The sequence below is a fragment of the Lacerta agilis genome, chromosome 17, assembly GCF_009819535.1.
Source record: "Lacerta agilis isolate rLacAgi1 chromosome 17, rLacAgi1.pri, whole genome shotgun sequence".
NCBI lineage: Eukaryota > Metazoa > Chordata > Lepidosauria > Squamata > Lacertidae > Lacerta > Lacerta agilis.
Genome location: NC_046328.1, coordinates 31,223,108 through 31,243,101, shown reverse-complemented (window position 1 = coordinate 31,243,101; position 19,994 = coordinate 31,223,108). Strand labels below are relative to the sequence as shown.

At 46.6% G+C, this 19,994-nt stretch overlaps 1 protein-coding gene across 1 annotated transcript; it reads right to left on the bottom strand.

Annotated features, from left to right (window-relative positions):
* Positions 1–804: 804 nt before the first annotated feature.
* On the bottom strand, positions 805–16,063 carry MUC1 (mucin 1, cell surface associated). The gene is made up of 10 exons (XM_033136226.1): positions 15,949–16,063; positions 14,790–14,977; positions 13,965–14,038; positions 12,295–12,458; positions 10,963–11,138; positions 9,373–9,446; positions 7,772–7,905; positions 6,928–7,046; positions 5,740–5,886; positions 805–1,455 (listed from the first exon to the last, which is right to left on the bottom strand). Exons 1-10 carry the CDS (start codon positions 16,061–16,063, stop codon positions 1,387–1,389), a joined length of 1,260 nt encoding a protein of 419 aa, XP_032992117.1. The 3' UTR covers positions 805–1,386.
* Positions 16,064–19,994: the final 3,931 nt, after the last annotated feature.

Here is a 19,994-nt window from a genome sequence, read left to right as displayed (position 1 = left end):
TGTATCCTATTCTCACAGTGGCCAAGCAGATGCCTCAACGAGCTCACAAGCAGGATCTGAGCACAACAGCAATTCTCCTCACTTGTGATTCCTGGCAACTAGTATTCAGAGGCACATGGCCTCCAAGAGGGGATGGAAGAATATTCTGGGTTGTCTGGAACAAGGATTGTTCCATGTGTGGAGCAGGATTGTGTGTGTGGGGGGGGGAAGATTGGAGTACGGCTATTTTGATTATTGCACTCTGCCCTCTCCCAGGTTTCATGGGTTGTTTTTTTTTTGAGATTTTGCATCCTAATCAGACAAATCTCCCCCCAAAAGGCAGTACATTCAGGTCCCACTATCTAAACACAATGCGTCCCCTGGAAATTGTTCGGGAGGTGAGAGTTCATATAAGGAGTTGACGATTTCCATTGATTCCTATGGGGAAATTTCTAATGCGTTCCCAGCCATGGAAGTTTGGCCTCTAAAAGCCATAAGAAAAAAAAATACAAAATAAACCCACCCCTTAGGAAAACCCTCTGAAACCTTACTAAAATACAGATCACTACAGTTCAGTTCTGTTCCTCAGCCAACCAGCAAAAGGCAAACAAGGAAGTAAAAAATGCTCTCTGTTTGCATATCTGAATTTGCAATGTGTATAGCGAGGTTTGGGTACTAATTCCTCATGTTTGGATAAGTGAATTTTTGCAGAGTGAGCATTCAGAAGGCAGGACCTGCATATTCATGTACATGTTGATCTCTTATATTGCGGTTTGTTTGTTTTTTTACAAAAATCACTAATAGAATATTAATATTAATATTAATATTAATAAAAATAAAATTAATTTGTAAATATTTGACACTCAGCAAAAAAGTTCAGCTTTTTCATAGTGGTGATGGGGAAAAGAGTCTGGAAACTCAGAATTTACAGTTCAGCAGCTTAGGAGGTTTCCTTTCGTCCTCATCTTCTTAGTTAATTTGTCCAGTGCAAGAGAATCTCCCGTTGATCTTTTGAGCCCTGGTGAGATCCCTGTGACGGGGAGTTCCACTGGCTCAGAGCATAACATTCCAGGCTTGAGGGACACAGCTAGCTTTGCAAAGCATTCTCTAGTTTTCCTCATTGCTTTGGAGAGGGTTGCTCGCTCACAACACATTTGCAAGGGGTAGATTTTTTTGGCACATCAATAGAATAGATTCTTTCAGTTGTTGAAATTGTGCTGCTTGTTCGCCTTCAGGCAATTTGAAACTCACCATAGGTGAGTAGGCGAGTGGCTATTTCCAAGCTTGTTTGCAGAACTCATCCTTCCCACATTCACACCGAAGCCCAACAATATCCCTGCATTTATGTGGCTCAGCCAGGTTCTGGCTAACCCCCCTTGCCAAGTCCAACTGTAGGGTGTGCTCTGCCTACAGTTCATCATTGGCCATTGTGGGGTTGGTGTAGGAGAAGGGAGCATTACCGTTCTTGGGTAGAGTCTGTGGGAAAAACACAGAGAAAGGAAACGGTTAGTACAATCACATGTAGGAAGTTGTGCTTTGGCATTAAACATCCCCTGATGAGCGACTAACCATATTCACATATTTGGCTCCAGGGCTGCCAACTTCTCTCTACCGGCCTTGCTCCTCTGCCATTAATAAGAGAGAAATGAAACAGGAGATGCCATGCTTCTTGCATTGCTGTGCCAGAAAAAGTTCCACCAATGGAATTTCTATCTGCCCAGTGTGTTATATTCAATATTATTCAAACTCAGATTGATGGATGGGAGAGAAAATTGATTCAGTTTGCATTTGAAGCAGAACCTACTGAATTTGGACTTTCCAAAACAATACAAAAGTGGAAACAAGGCCATGCTTTGAAATCTGTACTTTGAATTCTGAGATGCAATTCTCCAAATAATGTTTACTAAAAATGCCTATATTGTGGGGATATAACACATACAAAATGCATTACATTAGAATAAATTATTTGCAAAAATATGTATGTTAAGTCAAAACTGCATACAAAAATGTGGGTTTTTAAAGGAGAAATTTGTACTAATATGGCTGATGAGTTTTCATGATGATTCCGCCTCTCCCCCCCCCCCCCAAAAAAAATCACAAACCACTGTAGGAAGGTAGATAACTGAAACTAAGCTTGGAGAAATGAGAAAACGAGAGACTCAAAATGGGCAGGACCATTCATCCCTACTTAGAGCAGATTCATTGACATGAATGACCATTAATGGCTAACAGGCAATTTTGAGTAAAACTGGATACAGCATAGAGAAAGTAGAGCGATCTGCACAGGTTTGCTAACAGTTTTACATGCTCTGATCCTGTGAACATTCAACAGCAACCTGCTTATCTGAAAGGATTTAAACTGGGAGACGTGTGTCCGAATCTTGACCCATTGACAGACTAGTGGGTTTATAGCTTGGCGGCAACAAAGCCTCCTGGCCACGCAAAACTTCGTCCTTCCTGATTTGATGCTGGATTGAATAACTTACGCATGGACAAACTTAGGTTTTAAAATTCTGAATATTGGAATATCCTGTGTAAATTCTATTTACACAGAAGGCCACTGAGACCTTTACCTTGGCAATAGGGAAGTTCAGAAGCGAAAATTTCCAAAATTCTTTTATGAGGCGTGCCAGTCATCAGGCCCCATAAAAGACGTTTTATGCCTTCTGTTCTCAGCAAATGCATGAGGAGTTATTTTGTCACGTAACATTAAAAAGCAAACAAATGTGCCTCTTTGCATGCTAAAAAGGTTGGAACTTGGAGGATATGAGCAAATAAGGGCAGCTCAGCTGCAAGGTGTACAGGTGATGCAAGTGGCAAAAATGGGGCACTATTGGGGGGGAGGCAGATTTTGGATGATGCCACCTATGGACAGCTTTGCCTTGGTAAGGGCCAGCATGTGTGAAGACTTCCTGGAACATTGTTATCATCCCTTCACTTCCCCGTTTCTCTTCAACCTGATACACTGAGGAAACGGAGAGAAGCAAAGGGCTCAGGTGCATTTCCACCTTTCCCTGTGGAACACTGAGGGCTAGCGCCTTGCTTATCCCCTTTCGAGAAGGAAAAAGCCAAGGTGGAGCAAGCTGAACTAAAGGGCCATGCACATGCAATTGCCCCAACGTCCAGGTTGCCCAGATTGACCCCACTGAGTGTCGTTTCCCCAGAGGAGTTAAAAATGCTGGGAGCTGCAGCCAGCTGCTGAGGAAAGAGCCTTGGAAGGCAGCCAGAAACATCACAAGCAGCTCAATGTCGTGTGTAAACATTGCCCAGTCACGAGGCTGGGGAGCGGCCAGGCCAGCTGAGGTGCTGGCCACATACCCCCAGGCAACCACACCAAGGGCAAACGGGCTCAGTCCTAGCCTGGGACCACCACCGCTCCCCCCAGTCTAACCAGTGATGCCTGCTGTATTCAGTTGCAGCAGGGGGACAGGGCGGGAGGGAGGAGGGTGAAGCCATTCCAGGGACCTGCGGTGCCAGGCTTGACCCTGCCCCCCTTTCTCTCTCCCCTCCTCCTAGATTTGCAAACAGCCCCAGGGTGCCAAGCTAAATATTTGCTCAACGTCTCCATGTTTGCTCAGCAGAGCCGTGTTGGGAACAGGACAGATACACCCGGCTCTGTGGGGAGCGAGCAGGGCGCATGGCCTAGGTGACTTTAGCAGGCCTCTCTCCCTGCCACATGCGCAATGGCACCCACCCCTTACTGAGAGCCACCTAACGCCCGAGAGGCCCTGCTGGGGTCGGTTGGCGCAGGTCGCCTTGGCAACATGGCCTACCCAGCCATGACGGTCATGCTGACCGTTCTCAAGGGTCAGCGGCCTGTCAGGAAGCAGGGTGGGTGGGTGGGTGCTCTCTGTGGAAGTTCCCCAGGCCTCAGCCTTGGAGGGGGGTGACAGTAGTGGAGGAAGGGAAAAGGTTCCCATGGCAACAGGTCGAAGGCTGCCTCAGGTGCGCTAGGCCGAAGCCGCCGTTGCCCGTTGCCATGGTGACCACAGCTGCAGCCTTTCGCACCAGCTGCCCCATTACAGATTAACTCAGGGGTGGAGGTGGAGGGCAGAGAGACTCGCTCTGGGGTTTGAGGGCAGCGGCGAAACCATTGTGTCATGAAGGATGAGAGGCAGGGGCTTCAGGGTGCCCTCCATCATGGCTGGCAGAGATGTTGGCCGCAGGGAAAACCCCTTGACGTCACTCAGTGAGCAGGGTCTCTGCCCACAAGGGGATTACAAAGTAAAGGCTGTGACAGGGGGAGTAATACAGGGTAGGGAAATGGGGAGGACAGACAGGCAAACAACTGACTTGTGGCCCCATCTCGCCTGCAAACATGGCGGGGCTTGAGATAGTTCCCACTATGCCCCAACCCCTCCAATTCTTAGGGCCTGGCAGGAAGTCTGCATTTGTTTACCTTCTTCTGTCCAATTTTTCAGATTTTAAGCTCTTTGGGGGCAGGGGCCTGTACTCCTGGAGTCCCTCTAATGTCCATTTGGGTTGTTTTTAAAATATTATTATTTCAATTTAAATCTCACCCTTCCTCCTGAAGAAGGTGCCCAGGGTGAGAAAAACACTAATAATAATAATAATAATAATAATAATAATAATAATAATAATAATACACACACCATTCTGAAGACATCTGAAGGCAACCCTGTACAGGGAAGTTTTTAATGTTTGATGTCTTTTAATGTGTTGGACGCTGCCCAGAGTTGCTGGGGTAGCCCAGTCAGATGTGCAGCATATTATTATTAGGAAGTTTTAACTGTTTTTAGAATTATTATTATTAATAATAATATGCTGCATTTAAAAACAGTCCCTCAAACAGTGAACTCAGGGTTGCCAGGAACAATGTCTTTCAGCCATCAAATGCCTGGGTGAACAGGAATGCTTTTAAATTGTTCCTGAAAGTTACCAAGCGCACCTCCCCAGAGCCCCACATAAATAACACTGGTGACATGTAGGTGTAATGTGGCAAATTCATGCCTGCCTGCATGAAACCATTAACTGTTTCTATGGGGCTTCTTTTGCAGGGGGGGGGGGATTAAGATTAGAAGGGTATAGGTGGGGGAGGCACTAGGAATGGAAACAGAAACTGAGTTCGATTGACCAAGGGCCTGACTCTGTATAAGGCAGCTTCCTCCATTCCTATTTCACAGAATCATAGAATTGTAGAGTTGGAAGGGACTACAAGGGTCATCTAGTCCAACCCCCTGCAATGCAGAAATCCTTCAACCAACATGGGGCTCGATCCCATGAACTTCAGGTTAGGGGTCTCATGTTCTACCGACTGACCTATGGTCTCAGCCCTGTGTTTAGAATCATGAGGCCTTTATTTTTGAGGGAAGGGATGTAGCTCAGGAGTAGAGCATCTGCTTTGCATGTAGAAGGTCCCAGGTTCAATTCCCTGCATCTCTAGGTAGGGCTGCCAGTCAGTGCAAACAACACTTATCTAGATGGACCAACGGTCTGAGTCAGTATAAAGCAGCATCCTGTTTTAATCAGCCCTTCATTCAGAAACTTGAGGACTAGAAACTTTCTTTCTCTTAAGGGGAAAGGCCATAGCCCAGGGAGGAGCATTTGCTTTGCACCTTCAGACCCCCTGTCTGAAATCATGGAGAGCCGCTGACTGGCAAGTCAGTGGAGACAATAATAGGCTAGATGGATCAATGGGCTTATTTGGGTGCATGGCAGCTTCTAACATTCCTATGTACTTTGTCCTGGGTCACTAAAGAGCATCCCAGGATTTGGCTTGGGTGAGTAACTCTTGCTCACCTCACTGTATGGGTTAGGCTTGCTTCCGGGGGCAACGTATCGCCCGTGTGTGTGGTACGTCGGGTACTCACTCATGATGTGGTAGGAGTCTTGGTTGCTGAGCAAATCAAGCTTCCCCCGGTGATTCCGTCGACACCAGTGGATGATCTGGGAGGGAGTGAAGAAGAGTAAGAGTAAGGAAAGGTCATGTTGCTGGGAGAGATGGATTGGGAAGGTGAGAGAGAGCTGTGAGAGCAGGGGGTTGGAGCAGATGACCCGTTGGGTCCCTTCCTACTCTACAGTTCTATGATTCCAAGTTCTACTTCTGAGTAACAACATACCGGTATGCCAGAAATGGGGAGCCTATTTTCAACAGTGGGCTGCATTCCCTTCTGGGCAACCTTCCCGAGGGCAACATGCTGCTAGTAGGTGGGGCCAAAGAGCTATTAGCAATCAAAGGGCATTAGCTAGGGTAGCTAGAGGAAGCCTCCAGCTCCAGAGGCACTCTACCTCTGAATGCCAGTTGGGGAAGAGTAACAGCTGCTGCTATTGTTGCCCTGTTTGTGAGTTTTTTTGGAGGCAGGCACTTGGCTGCTGTAGTGGAAAACAGGGGGCTGGAATAAATGGGTCTTTGTGGCCTGATCCAGCAAGGCTCTTCTTCTTTAGCCACAGGAGCTCAATGGCACTTCCATGCTCCGTGGCAGTATACCTCCAAACGGCATATACTGGGGTGGCAAGGAAGACAGGAAGGTTGACGGGACAAGAGATTTAGCTCTATGTTTCATTTTACCCAATGCACTTTAAACCTATGGTGCATACGCAGCCTGACAATCACACTGTTGTTCTGTGCAATGGAATCTGCAACGTGCACACTAATTTGCCTCATTTATTCTGGTTATGGCAATGAGGACTAGAAATCACCAGGCACATCTGATTCACTACTGAGTAATAGGATACTAAGCTAGATAGACTTGAGGCCTGATCCTGCAAGTTCTTCTTATGTTCCCCATGTCTGCCAGGTGGTCCATTGGCTGCCCCAACCACACCCACTAGTCTTGCAGCTCTGGCTCCGAGTCTCTACAGAACCAGCTCCCTGAGTCTTCAGCCGACTAGCGGGTTGATGTAGCTGGTGGCGGAGCTGTTGTTTTGGGCCCAGTGGGTCTGCACCTCCACCAGCTTGATTTTGAGAAAGAAGGATGAGAGACTTACCTGGATCAGGAAGGCGATGAGTGCCAGGAGAAGAAGGATGCAAACTAAGACAAGGAGAGCAATACCCCAGCCTGGGACAGTCTCTGGATGACTGGGAGTGTCAGACCCGAAATTCCTCGCTGCAAAAAGGTAAGAGTGGATATCAGTGACCCAGGTAGGCAAGTCTAGCTACTGGGCTTGGGATGGGGGGGGGGACAGAGAAAGAGAGAGTGCAAGAGAGCAACAGACTTGCAGAGGTTGCATGTCCAAGAAAATCATTCCTGGAACTTTCAGTGGTAACTGAGCAATGAGCTGGACTTTGTTAAGGGTGCTGGGAATTGTAGCTACATGAGCAGCAAACTACAGTTCCCAGGATCCTTGGAGGGGAAGCCGTGTGCTTTAAATGGGCAGTGGCCAACCATTGATATCCTGTCCACACAAGGATTTCTGCTTGCTCCTCCTCTCATTTGCACCCTGCCCCTCCCTGAATCTTCTCCAGAGGGCTTGGGGGATTCCCAGAAGACTTTTATAGGAGCCGTGCAGGAAGACTGGGGAGACTGTTCCATGGAGCAAAGAGAAATCCTCATGCCAATAGAACAAGAGATTTAGTGGCATGTTGGATTCCACCCAACGGGCTTTAAACGTATGGTGCGTTTGCTGCCTGGGCAATAAAGCAATTTAATTGCAATAAAGCAATCTGCAATGTGCATGCCGCTTGGCACTGAGGGCTAGAAACCTGGCAAGACTTTCAGGAATGGAAGTCAGTGACTAATTCCACACATGGGGCTCTGAGTAGCTTAGATACAACCCCAGGGATGCCTTGCCGTGATACCCAGCCACAGCTGCTCATCCTTAACCCCTTCACCTTCAATGTTGGCCAGATTCAGATACTGCCGTTTCTCTGGAGATGCTCGACTCAGAGCATTGCGTAGTTCTTCGGAGGAAATGGACGTGCCTCCCACGAACCACAGCGTCGTATCTGCCACTACTGAGCCAGGCCTATATGTTTAGGAAGAGAAAAGAGACGCATTGAAGCATCTGGAAATGCAACCTCACGCCCACACGTTATTCAGCGGTAATGCATCTGCTATGCATGCAGAAGATCCTAGGCTTAACCTCTAGCATGTCCAGGTAACATATCTGGGAACAACAGTTTTCTCCTTGAGCATATAATGGCTGGAAATAGTGGGTAGGAACATATAGGAACACTGCCTTGTACTGAGCTAGACTATTTGTCCATCTAGCTCATTATAGTCTGTTCTGACTCAAAGAAGCTCTCCGGAATTTCAGGCCAGGGGTCTTTAACAGCCCTATCTGGAGATGCTGGGGATTCAGCCTGGTCCCACTACTAGAAATAAAGCAAGATTCCAGTCCTCATTTTTCTCTATACTGAGCTGATTTAAAGAGGAACTTACAAAGCTGCCTTATGCTGAATCAGAACATTGGTCCATGTAGCTGAGTATTGTCTACACTACAGGGGTTTTGATTGTGGGGGTTGTTTCTGTTTTTGATATTAATCTTTTGTATCTTTGTTTTAGGCCTGATTATGATTTATGTGGAAATTGTTTAAATTTGTTGTGTACTAACTAGATGACTTTGGGGGTCCCTTCCAACGCTACAATTCTACAATTCTACTTTTGATGTTTTATTTATTGTTCATGACCAGGGCTTTTTTTCAGCTGGAACATGCTGGAACTCACTCTCAGGTGAGTACCATTGCTATTATAAGAGACTAAGGAAGGCGTTCATGGTGAGTTCCGGCACCTCTTTTTCTAGAAAAATAGCACTGTTTATGACTACTTTCATTACTTTTGTAATTATATATTTTTCATGTTGTAAGCCACCTTGAGCATGATTTTGACTACAGAAAGACAGCATACAAATAAAATTTTGTATGTGTGTACATTTAATGGCAGGGGCTTTCCAGGGGTCTTTACCAGCAGTACCTGGAGATGTCAGGAATTGAACCTGGGAACTTGTGCATGGCCCAGGAGACTAGTGTTTTAAATGTAAGGTGTGGATTTGGCCAGAGTCTGGTTAGGATTGATGTACAGAAGTGCTCAACCCAGTGTGAGCACCCTGATCTTACTTCTCTTTGGCTCTTTCTCTCAACACATGTGTGGTTGGCATTGAGACCCCTTTACCACTCATGCGCCCCAATGACATAGCCACTAACCTATCTCAGTTTCTGGCTTCCATGGGGTCTTTCAGATATGAAGTGCTGTAGACTTAATTGGGCCATGCTAAAGGAGACTGAAGAGCACGGGATAGCTATTTCTTAAGCTTCTGGCAGCAAGCGCTGTACTTTGCAGCACTATAGGAAGAGGAAAAGCTGCTCTGAATGAGATCCTTGCACAGCACAGGGTTGGGACCAAGTGGAGGCGATTAAACTGCTCTTTTCTGGTAAGAACCAGAAAACCCTACATGACCCTTTCCCCTAGCCCTTATTTAATCCTCATTCCATACCTGAATGAATTCACTGTGTATCCATAATACCTCCCAGCAGTAGGGCACCCTAAGCAGTTGTAAACTTCTTCGTACTGTGGAAAGAAAGAAGAAGTATGCATGCTGTATTAGGATATGAACTAATTTTCTTTGGCCCGAGGCATGGCTGGGATGAAGTTATGTCTCCTCACTTTCTGTACCCTCCCAGAGATAATATTTACTATTTCTTTCCTTCAGCAAGTTATATACCACTTAATTTCAATCATCTCTCAGCAGTGTGTAGTAAAGATAAAAACTCAGTTTAAAACTACAGAATTAGAATTTAGCTAAAATTCCTGCTGGTACATTCATACTGTAATAACAATAAGAATAAAGTCTCCACTTAGGTGCTAGAGGTTCAACATGAAGGGCAATGTATGTTTGACCTCAACTGCAAGGGCATTCTATTACCAAGACATCAGTGATTGGCCAGGGATACGAAATAATTTTATTTAAAGCAACATACACCTTTCCTTCCCACACCCAAAGAAGAAGAAAACACATAGTGTCCAGATTTCTGAGACCAGATTCTGCATCATGCACGAGGCATGAAAAAAGTTGTCTACATTTTCTCAGATTTTGCATAATTTTTGCATAATTTTTTGCATAATTTTGCTGTTTTTCTGTTTACTGGCCCATTTGAAAAGGGGAAGAGAGAGGGGGGGGGTGCTGAGAGTCGTCTTGGCCCCACTCTCTATCACCACTACCAACTGAGAGCATTACTGAACCAACCCCTCTTTCCCTATTTTCTGGGATTTTACCAAGCCCCACCTCCACTTGTAACCTTCCCCTGCTCCAAGTAATAAGGACTACAAACTTGACTCTTGATTTGAAATGAATGTCAACGTTCTCGCGGCACCACCTGATCACTCATGAACACCCAAAGGATGACAGCAAAAATAAACAAAACTGTGGTGGGATGGGGGTTGCTTTTGTTTGTTATTATGCTGGTATAGAAATTAAACAAATTAAAGAAAACAAACAAGCAAACATTATGTTGGGCCCCCACCCCAGAGTCACAGGCCAGGAAAAGCTATACCAGTGCATGAACTGTCTCGGGGTGATAATGTACAAAGGAAGCCTTTGCAGGAGAAGCAGGAATAATGTTAGGCCCTGTCCATATATTGGCTTAATGTGGATTGTGAAGCCCTCTAATTCCCCCTTGTCCATGTGATGCTCTGCTCCAACTACTGTGGACCCATACTTAATCTGGAGATTCCCTATTGACGTGGCTCTCCTGTTCAGATCTTCAAAGAATAGGGAGTCTCTGGATTTAGGGAGGAAAACATGTGGGGCAGCAGGAGAGTACATCATGGATGAGGGTGACGAGGGGGAATTGAAGGCTCCACAAGGGGGTTCACAATCCTCATTAAGCCAAGGTGTAGCGGGGCTGGGGTACAGCTTCTCAGCACCTGTCTGCGTAACAAACCTGGACACCCCTGGAAAGGCAGAGAGACCTTTACAGATTAGCAAGCCTCACCTCATCACCATACTGAGAGGCTGGGGAGCAGTAGCACCCCCTTTCCTGCAGCCCCCCCCCCCGCAGGGTGGTGGAAAGGCCACAAAACATACCATCTTCCCAATTTTTCCGTTCAGCTTCTCGTAGCCACTGGAGGATGGATTCAAGAAGTCCTCGCTGAAAACCATTTCAATGTGATAGCTGAGCAAGAAATACATCAAAGAGGGGAGCGTAGTCGAGGTTGTTGTTGAGGGTGGGGAGGTAGAGGGTTCCGTGGTGTCTGAGGTCACTGGGAAGATAGCAAAGAATCCCATTAATAACCCACTTTAGGGAAACACCTGAGGGATTTGTGGCGGATGAAAAGAGACAGGCCTGTTGTCCTCCTCAGGGATTGTCCCTAGAGGTACTGAAGCTTGGGTTGGAGTCTTACTTTCAGGATTCCACTCCCCAAGATTACGGGAAGCCCCCTTCTTTCCATTTGTCCCACTCCCAGCCCTTTGGCAATTCACAGATGTCCATCCCCAAAGTCAGCTGCGGCGGTTGTTGAAGTTTGAGCATCTCTTTCTACTCTTTCTATAGACACCACCTGAACAGGAAGCAGATCAATGGGGCAAGAGTTGACCCCAGCTGGAGCAGGCGGAGCCCCCAGAAGGAGTCCCTGAAGCTGCCTCTACCATCAAGCATTCCATCCCACCATCACCCCGGAATGGAAGGAATGGGTATGAATGGGCATCTCCGATGGCAGTCCCCTCCGTGTCCATTTTGGGAGGAATGGAAAATTTGTGGGAAAGATCCTTGGCTCATCTGCTTTGCATGCAGATGGTTCCAAGTTCAGTCCTTGGCATCTTCAGGTAAGGCTGGGAGAGACCCTGGTCTGAATGGAATACCCTGAAGGATTATGGGAATTGTAGTTTTCTAAAGGTGCTGGGAATTGTAGCTCCCTGTGTGGTAAAGTATAGTTCCCGGCATCCAGGGGGCGGGGTGGGGGCCGTTTGCTTAACTGTTCGGTGTTCAACCATTGAATCCCATCCCAACAAGGATTTCTGCCTGAGAATGAGACACTCCTTGCTCTCCTCCCACCTCCCAAAGTGAAACCTGTGCTCCCTCCAGATCTGCTCCAGAAAGCCATGGGAGCCCCCGAACAATTTCAGGAGGGTTTGTGGGGAGAGGAGAAATCCTTGCACCAATGGAACAAGAGATCTAGGGCTACGTTGGAGTCCACCCAATGGCCTTGAAATGTATGCTGCATTCTCTGCTTTGAACATCATGCCACTGTTTTGCACGATGCAATGTGCAGTGAGCATACTAATCTGTGGAAGCAACACTGAGTGCTAGAAACCTGCCTAGACTTCCAGGAAGAGAATTCTGTGCCTGGAGCGGCAAGAGGAGCTCTGAGTCTTGTGGCGCAGACAAAGCCTAAGGGATGCCTTGCTGCGGTACCCAACCCCCCCACTGCTCATCCTTCAGCCCTTTACCTTCAATCTGAGTCAGGTTGAGACCCTGCCGTTTGTCTTCAGAAGCGTCGCTCAGAGCAGTGCGGAGCTCTTCACTGGAAACCTTTGCGCTTTCCGTGAAGTGTACTTTTGTATTTGCCACCACTGAGCCCTTACTGTACGTTAGAAAGGGAAAAGAGCAGTGTTGGCGGATCTGGAAATGTGGCTTGACAGCCACTCACTCCCATCACTCAGCGGTAGAGCATCTGCTATGCATGCAGAAGGTCCCAGGTGTTTTACTCATCTTTGTTAGAATGCCGTGGTGGTGCATTTGCCTGGCAAGGCACCCCCACTTTCCCTTCTGTCCTTCCCAATACAAAGAATAAGAGGAATGACAAGAAATATTTGGGTGAAATCAGGCCAGAACTTTATTGGCTACAGACAAAAGCTGTATGGTATAGGCATTTGGGAGACCCCACCCCATCCGGCCCACCTGCTGGAAGAACTTACGTTTTGGGGTCAACCGGAAATGAGAGAGGCCCAGAGGGGGCTCTTCTCCCAGGCCTATGGCCAATTAAACAATCTATGACCTTTTAAACCGTGCTATCGTTTTTGTTTGCTGCTATGTTATGTTATTTTCTGTTTTTATATTGATTACCACAAGAAGATCCTAGGAGGAAGGGCAGTACAGAAATTAATTAAATAAATGCATGAATGTATCCATAAGCATATCCACGGTGCCCACTTAAAAGAAGCCAATACCACATTAAACAGACATAGATCCCCCCAAAGTATCCCAGGAACTGCAGCTTCCTAAGGGTGCTAAGTATTGATGGGTGGCTCCTGTTTCTCTCCCGGATCTAAAAATATCAGGACAAATCTACACCAATCGGTTATAACGTTAAAAATACATTACAGAAACGTGACAGCAAAGGACTCGGCAGAGCAGCGATCCGTCGCCAATGGGAAATTGCATCGAGAGCTATATAACTTTTAAAAATAGACTTCCATACCCTTTTCCAGATCAGAGTAGATCCAGCCTCAGTGTGGTTTAATGAACAATCCTTCTTTCAAAAAAATAATAATCTGGGAATCGTATCTCTGGAAGGGGAACAGGGGTCTCCTAACAACTCTCAGGACCCATAACAAACTGCAGCTCCCAGTATTCTTTGGGGGATGGGGAACCATGACGGTTTAAAGTGAAATTATAACACTTCAAATGGAAGATGCAGACTTGAAAAGAGTCTGGTTGGATTCCTGTGCAGAAGTGCACACCCCAGTTTGAGCAAAATGATTCTACTTCCCTTTAGCTGTGCGCCTTAGCAGATGTGCAGTTTGCATTGGGACCCTTTCATTGCTCTTGCACCCCAAGATCAGACCCCCCAACATAGCCTCACAAGCTGGCTTCCATGGGGCTTGTGGGCATGGAGGGTTTTTTAGAGATACTCAGGAAATGTTAGAGGCAATTGAAGAGCATGGTGCAGCTGTACCTCTACCTTTTGGCAGCAACAGCTGTATTTTGCAGCACTGAGGAAAGAGCAAAAGCTGCTCTAAATGAGACCCTCGCAGGCAGCATGGGGTTGAGAGGAACTGCATGCAGGCAAACTGCTCTTGTTCCTGTGAGAACCTGAAAACCCAATACAACCCTTTTCACCAGCCCTCAGTGAATCCTCCTTGCGTACCTGAATGAGTTCACCATGAATCCAACATATTGCCCAGCATTGGGGCACGTCGAGCAGTTGTAAACTTCCTGATACTGTGGAAAGAAAGGGGAGGTGCATGTTGTGTTAGGGCGGCTATGAATTAATTTTGTGGGGCCTGAAACACGGGTGGGGTGAGGTCAGGCCTTCTCCCTTCCTGTTCCCCTGCAGACATACTGAAGCACACAGGAGAAAGCGTGGGGCATCAGGAGTTCCGCATGGACGGTGGGAAATTGAAGGATGCGCAATGGGGCAGGGACAGACGTTGGTAATATGGTGCTCTGAGCAAGAACAAAATTCCCCTCATATTTCTTCGTTTCATATCTGCACTGCCCTAAATCCGGCACTGAAAGGCATTCGCAGTCCCCATTAAGCCAATGTAGTAAGGCATGGGTAGGCAAACTAAGGCCCGGGGGAAGGATCCGTACCAATCGCCTTCTAAATCCAGCACGCGGGTGGTCCGGGAATCAGCGTGTTTTTACATGAGTAGAATGTGTCCTTTTATTTAGAATGCATCTCTGGGTTATTTGTGGGGCATTGGAATTTGTTCTTTCAAAATATAGTAAGGCCCCCCACAAGGTCTGAGGGACAGTGGACTGGCCCCCTGCTGAAAAGGTTTGCTGACCGCTGTAGTAAGGGGTCTTGTTTGTCTGATGCCTGCCTAGCTCCATGACAGAGGAGAGATATCTGCCTCCTTCTTTACAGATGAGCAGGCCCCACCCCACCACCAAACTGATGGACTGGGGGGCAGCAGTGCCCTCCCCTACGCCCTCTCCTCCAGGATGGTAGAAAGCCCACAGAACTTACCATCTTCCCGATTTTATCCTCCAGCTCCTTGTAGGCTGCGCTGGATTTATCTGACAACTTTTCAGTAAATGTTTTTTCAATGTGGTAAGTGATGGTGAAAGTCTGCACCGCAGGGGGCTTAGGTGTGGTTGGCTTTGGGCTGGTGCTAGTCGTGGGGGGAGATGGCGTTGGCGTCTCCTCCTTGGTTACTGAGGTGAAAGAAAAAATCTCATTAGGACCCTTCCTTGAAGGAAAAGTTTGGGGTGGAGTGCTGGAAACCTGAGTGCTAGAAACCTACCTAGACTTCCAGGAAAGGAATTCTGTGCCTGGAGCTGCATGAGGGGCTCTGAGTCTTGTGTTGCAGACAAAGCCTAAGGGATGCCTTGCTGTGCTACCCAACCCCACAGTGCTCATCCTTTAGCATCTGTATTAAAATAACTTAGAGACCAACTGTGTTTGTTCTTGGTATGAGCTTTCGTGTGCATGCACACTTCTTCAGATACACTGAAGAAGTGTGCATGCACACGAAAGCTCATACCAAGAACAAACTCAGTTGGTCTCTAAGGTGCTACTGAAAAGAATTTTCTATTTTGTTTCGACTATGGCAGACCAACACGGCTACCCACCTGTAACTGTATTAAAATAAGTTGGATTCTTCAACCTCGCTACATCCCTCAAGCTGTGTACCCACCACATGTTTATATGCATGGGATATTTGCAAGGATCCTGGGAAGCGGTTTGCCAAGGATGCTGGGAGTCATAGCTCTGTGAGTGCTAAAGCACAATTCCCAGGATTCTTGGGGGCAAGCTGAAGTGGGTGGCATGCAGCTATTGCGTCCTGTTCTTGCAAGGCTTGCTGCTTGCTGAATGGGACATTTCCCCCTCTCCTCCCTCCCTGCCCAAGGGAACCTTGTGCCCTCTCCACAGGGCATGGGGGAACCCCCAGAACAGTTGCAGGATGGGTGCAGTGAGAGTAGAGTGTTCCCCTGCGCAGGGAGAAATTATTGTGCCAATAGATGGAGAGGTTTAGTGCTACTTTGGTGCCCAACCAAAGGGACTTAAATATTTGGTGTGTTTGCTGCCTGAACGTCATGCTGTTGTTTTGCATAATATAATCTGCAGTGTGCATATTAATCTACAGAAATCATCCCGGTTTCAGCACTGAGGGCTGGAAACTTGCCTAGACTTCCAGGTGGGGAAGTTGCTGTGGAGTTTTCGTTTTCTCCTGAGGATGTGGAGCTTTCCCTGGATCCCTCTGTAGAGGCGGTGGAGATTTCTGTCACATGGGATATCATGGTTCCTTCAAAGGTGATTGCTGTTGCAGAGGATTCTGTTATTGGTGGGGTTCCAGGTGGGGAAATGGCTGTGGACCTTTTCGTTTCTTCTGTGGATGTAGAGGTTTTCCTGGATCCCTCTGTAGAGGCGGTGGAGATTTCTGTCACATGGGATATCATGGTTCCTTCAAAGGTGATTGCTGTTGCAGAGGATTCTGTTATTGGTGGGGTTCCAGGTGGGGAAATGGCTGTGGACCTTTTCGTTTCTTCTGTGGATGTAGAGGTTTTCCTGGATCCCTCAGTGAATTCAGTGGAGATTTCCGTCACATGGGATTTCATGGTGTGCTCAAGGGTGGTTGCTGATGTGGAAGATTCTGTAGGAGATGTTATTGGTGGGGTTCCAGATGGGGAAATTGCTGTGGATTTTTCCGTTTCTTCTGAGGATGTAGAGGTTTTCCTGGATCCCTCTGTGGAGGAGGTGGAGACTTCTGTCACATGGGATTTCATGGTTGGCTCAGAGGGGGTTGCTGTTGGGGAAGATTCTGCGGAGGATGTTATTTGTGAGTTTCTAGGTGTGGAAGTTGCTGTGGAACTTTGGGTTTCTTCTGAGGGTGTCAAGGTTTTCATGGGTTCCTCTGTGGTGGTGGTGGAGATTGTCATTCCATCAGAGTTGCTTGGATTTGAGTCCCCTTCTGAAGTCACTGGGAAGATAGCAAAGAATACCATTAATAACCCACTTTGGGGAAACATCTGAGGGATTTGTGGCTGTTGAAGAGGCCTGCCTGTTGTCCCTACTCATCTCCTAGACACATGTCCCAACCTATCAGGGATCACACATGAAATGCACTTAGGTGTAAAACAGGGATAGGGAGCCTGGACATTGTTATTCTCCAACTCCTGCAGCCTGCAGCCCCTGTAGCCAATGGTCAGAGATGGTGGGAGGTTGTCGACATTCTGGAGTGCCACAGGTTCTGCTTCACTGGGCTAGACTGAGCGATATAAGGATGGTGCATTCAAAAGAACGGTTTGGCATAATCAGCCTATCTTTCTAACGTTGGGCTGCTTCCAAAAATCCTGAAGAAAATACCAGCTGTGTATAGTCACCAGGCCAGCTGCCTCTTTGATAGGTGCAGGGAAACTTAAAATACTAGGCAACAAGTAAGCATGTGCAGCCATGTCCAGTCCAAACTGTAAGGGAGTTCAAGGGCAGGGAGATATGGCATGGGCAAGAGAGAACGGCATCTCTTTATTGATCTCTGCCCTGTGCTTGCTTTTGTAGGAGACTGGCAGATGGCATGCACCAAAACAGGCACGTGTGGCTGGCATCATCCTGGAGGCTTCCCCATCTGCTGTGAGGTTAGAGTCTGGAAGTGGCACTGTTTATCCAAAGAGCATTCAACCCATGAGTTTGGCTCCAAAAAGCCTTCTGCTTTTAACATGCCTGGCTGGGCTTTAAGAGCCCTGCTGGATCAGGCAGAAAGAGACCATCTTGTCTAGAGTCCTGTTCTCATGGTGGCCAACCAGACGGGAACCCCACAAATAGAACCTGAGTGTGACAGCAACTCTTCCCACTTGAAATTCCCAGCAAACTGGTATTCAGAAGCACATTGCCTCTGGCAGTGGAGGAAGATGGCCTTGGAATGGCAGGGGTAGCTTTCTTTTTAAAGGACAATGAACAGTCCAGGTTAGGCCCTCTATTCTTTTATTTAGTTCTGTTCTGTCCCTTAAAAATACTAATTTAATGAACACCTTCCTAAAATGGACGCTGCAACGAAATGCTGCAGTGCGGAGTACTCCCTGGGTGAGCCATCCACAGCCCTCTTCCAGGATACACTATTTCAGTGGTGGGGAACCTGCTGGGATGCCATCTCCCATCAAGCCCAAGCAGCATGGCCAGTGGTCAGGGATGATGGGAGTTGGGAAACTGGAGGCCCTACAGGTTTCTTACTGGTGGTAAAAATACAAAGGCAGCCAAGGTGATACCCTCCAGATGTCAGACTCCAGTTCCCATAACTACCCTGTTGGCAGTTGGGGATGATGGGAGTTGTAGTCCAGCAGCATCAGCTGCATAGCTTAGTTGGTTAGAGCATGGTGCTGATAACGCCAAGGTTGCAGGTTCGATCACTGTAAGGGATAGCTGCGTATTCTTGCATTGCAGGGGGGTAGACTAGATCAGGCATGTCCAACTCCCAATAGACTGTGATCTACTCACAGTATAAAAAGACTGACTGTATCTACCCATTGTCATTGCCAGGAGTTGTTGAGCTTTTTTTTTAGGGGAAGGTTGACCAAAGGCAATCACTAAACTTCATTCTGTGATCTACCTGGGACACCCCCGCGATCTACCGGTAGATCGCGATCTACCTGTTGGACATGCCTGGACTAGATGATTCTTAGGGTCTCTTCCAACTCTACTGTTCTATGATTCCATACCCTCCCAACATTTCTCCGATGAAAATAGGGACATCCCATTCCATAGTGATGATTTTACTATTTATACCCCACACATCTTCCTGGGATGCCCCAGCCACTCTAGGCAGCTTCCAACATATATAAAAACATAATAAAACATAAAACATTAAAAAAACATTCCCTATAAAGGATTGCCCTCAGACTGCTCGGCAGGTTGGATAATTCCATACCATCCAACATTACTCCAATGAAAATAGGGACATCCTAAGGAAAAGTGGGACATTCCGAGATCAAATCAGAAACCGGGATGGCTTCTCTAAATCAGGGACATCCCTGGAAAATAGGGACATTTGGAGGGTCTGTGATTCACAGCATCTGGAGGGTGCCAAATGTTTGTTGCTCCTGATACAATGCTTCAGTGATGAACAGACTAAGATTTCTGTAGTGGGAGGATAATTGTAGCTATCATCTCTCAATGAACATAACCCAAAAGCATTTTTTTCCTGTGTCTCCCATAAAGGGATGACCAAGCAATGCAAATTCAGTTTGCATTTAAAAGTGAAGTTTTGTAATTTACACTTTCCAAAGTAATTGGGAAACTGAAACCCAGCGTCTTTTGAAATTTGTAGTTCTCCAAGTTTTGCAGAACCCCGTGCAAGTAATAGGCATAAAAGTACATGTACTAGGGTCAGGTCTGCATAAAAATGTATCTGTTAGTGCAAATAAACCGAAAAATGTATGATAAGCAAATTGCTTTGCAAAAACGCGTACATTAGGCAAAGTGTAAGTTGGGAGAGATTTGCACTAAAATGCTAATGAATTTTCATCATGACTTTTTTTTTAAAGTAGACGGTTGTAAGAATGTAGAGAACTAAATTTAATTTTGATGTTTAGCTTATTTTTTTAGTTGCTGTTTGGTTAATAGTGTTTTATAAATTCAAATTGTTATACTGTATTCCGGGCTTTTTTTAGCTGGAACTTGCTGGAACTCAGTTCTGGCACCTCTCAGGTGGGCATCATTCATGGTGAGTTCTGGCACCTCTTTTTCTAGAAAAACAGCGCTGGTTTGATTGATGATTTGTTAATTCTTTTATATGATGCATACTGTATTTGTGATGTTCTGTTATGTCTTATTATGTTGTTGCTATTTACTGCTTGTGAACCTCTTTGAGATTCACTTGACCAAAAAGTGGCCTAGAAATACAAATCAAATCAAATCAAAATCAAATTTCAGATTGGAAAAATGAGAACTGGATTGGAAACCAAAACTATACCTATTCCAGTGTGAACTGTAAACACTTTCTGCTTGCTGGCCTCCTCTGGAACCTACGCCCTTAGACCGGTCCAGAGCAGTCAGCTTGGTCTCTCTGGCAGAGGCCTGGGCATATCCTTGATGGTGAGAATGACCCAAGGATTATGCAATTTCCATTCCAGAGTCCTTCCCCCACAGCACAACACATTGCAGCAACACTTCTGGGACCAGGATGGATCAAACCTCAGATGGCCACAGTTGGTGCTGTCTGTTGAAAACCATCGCCAA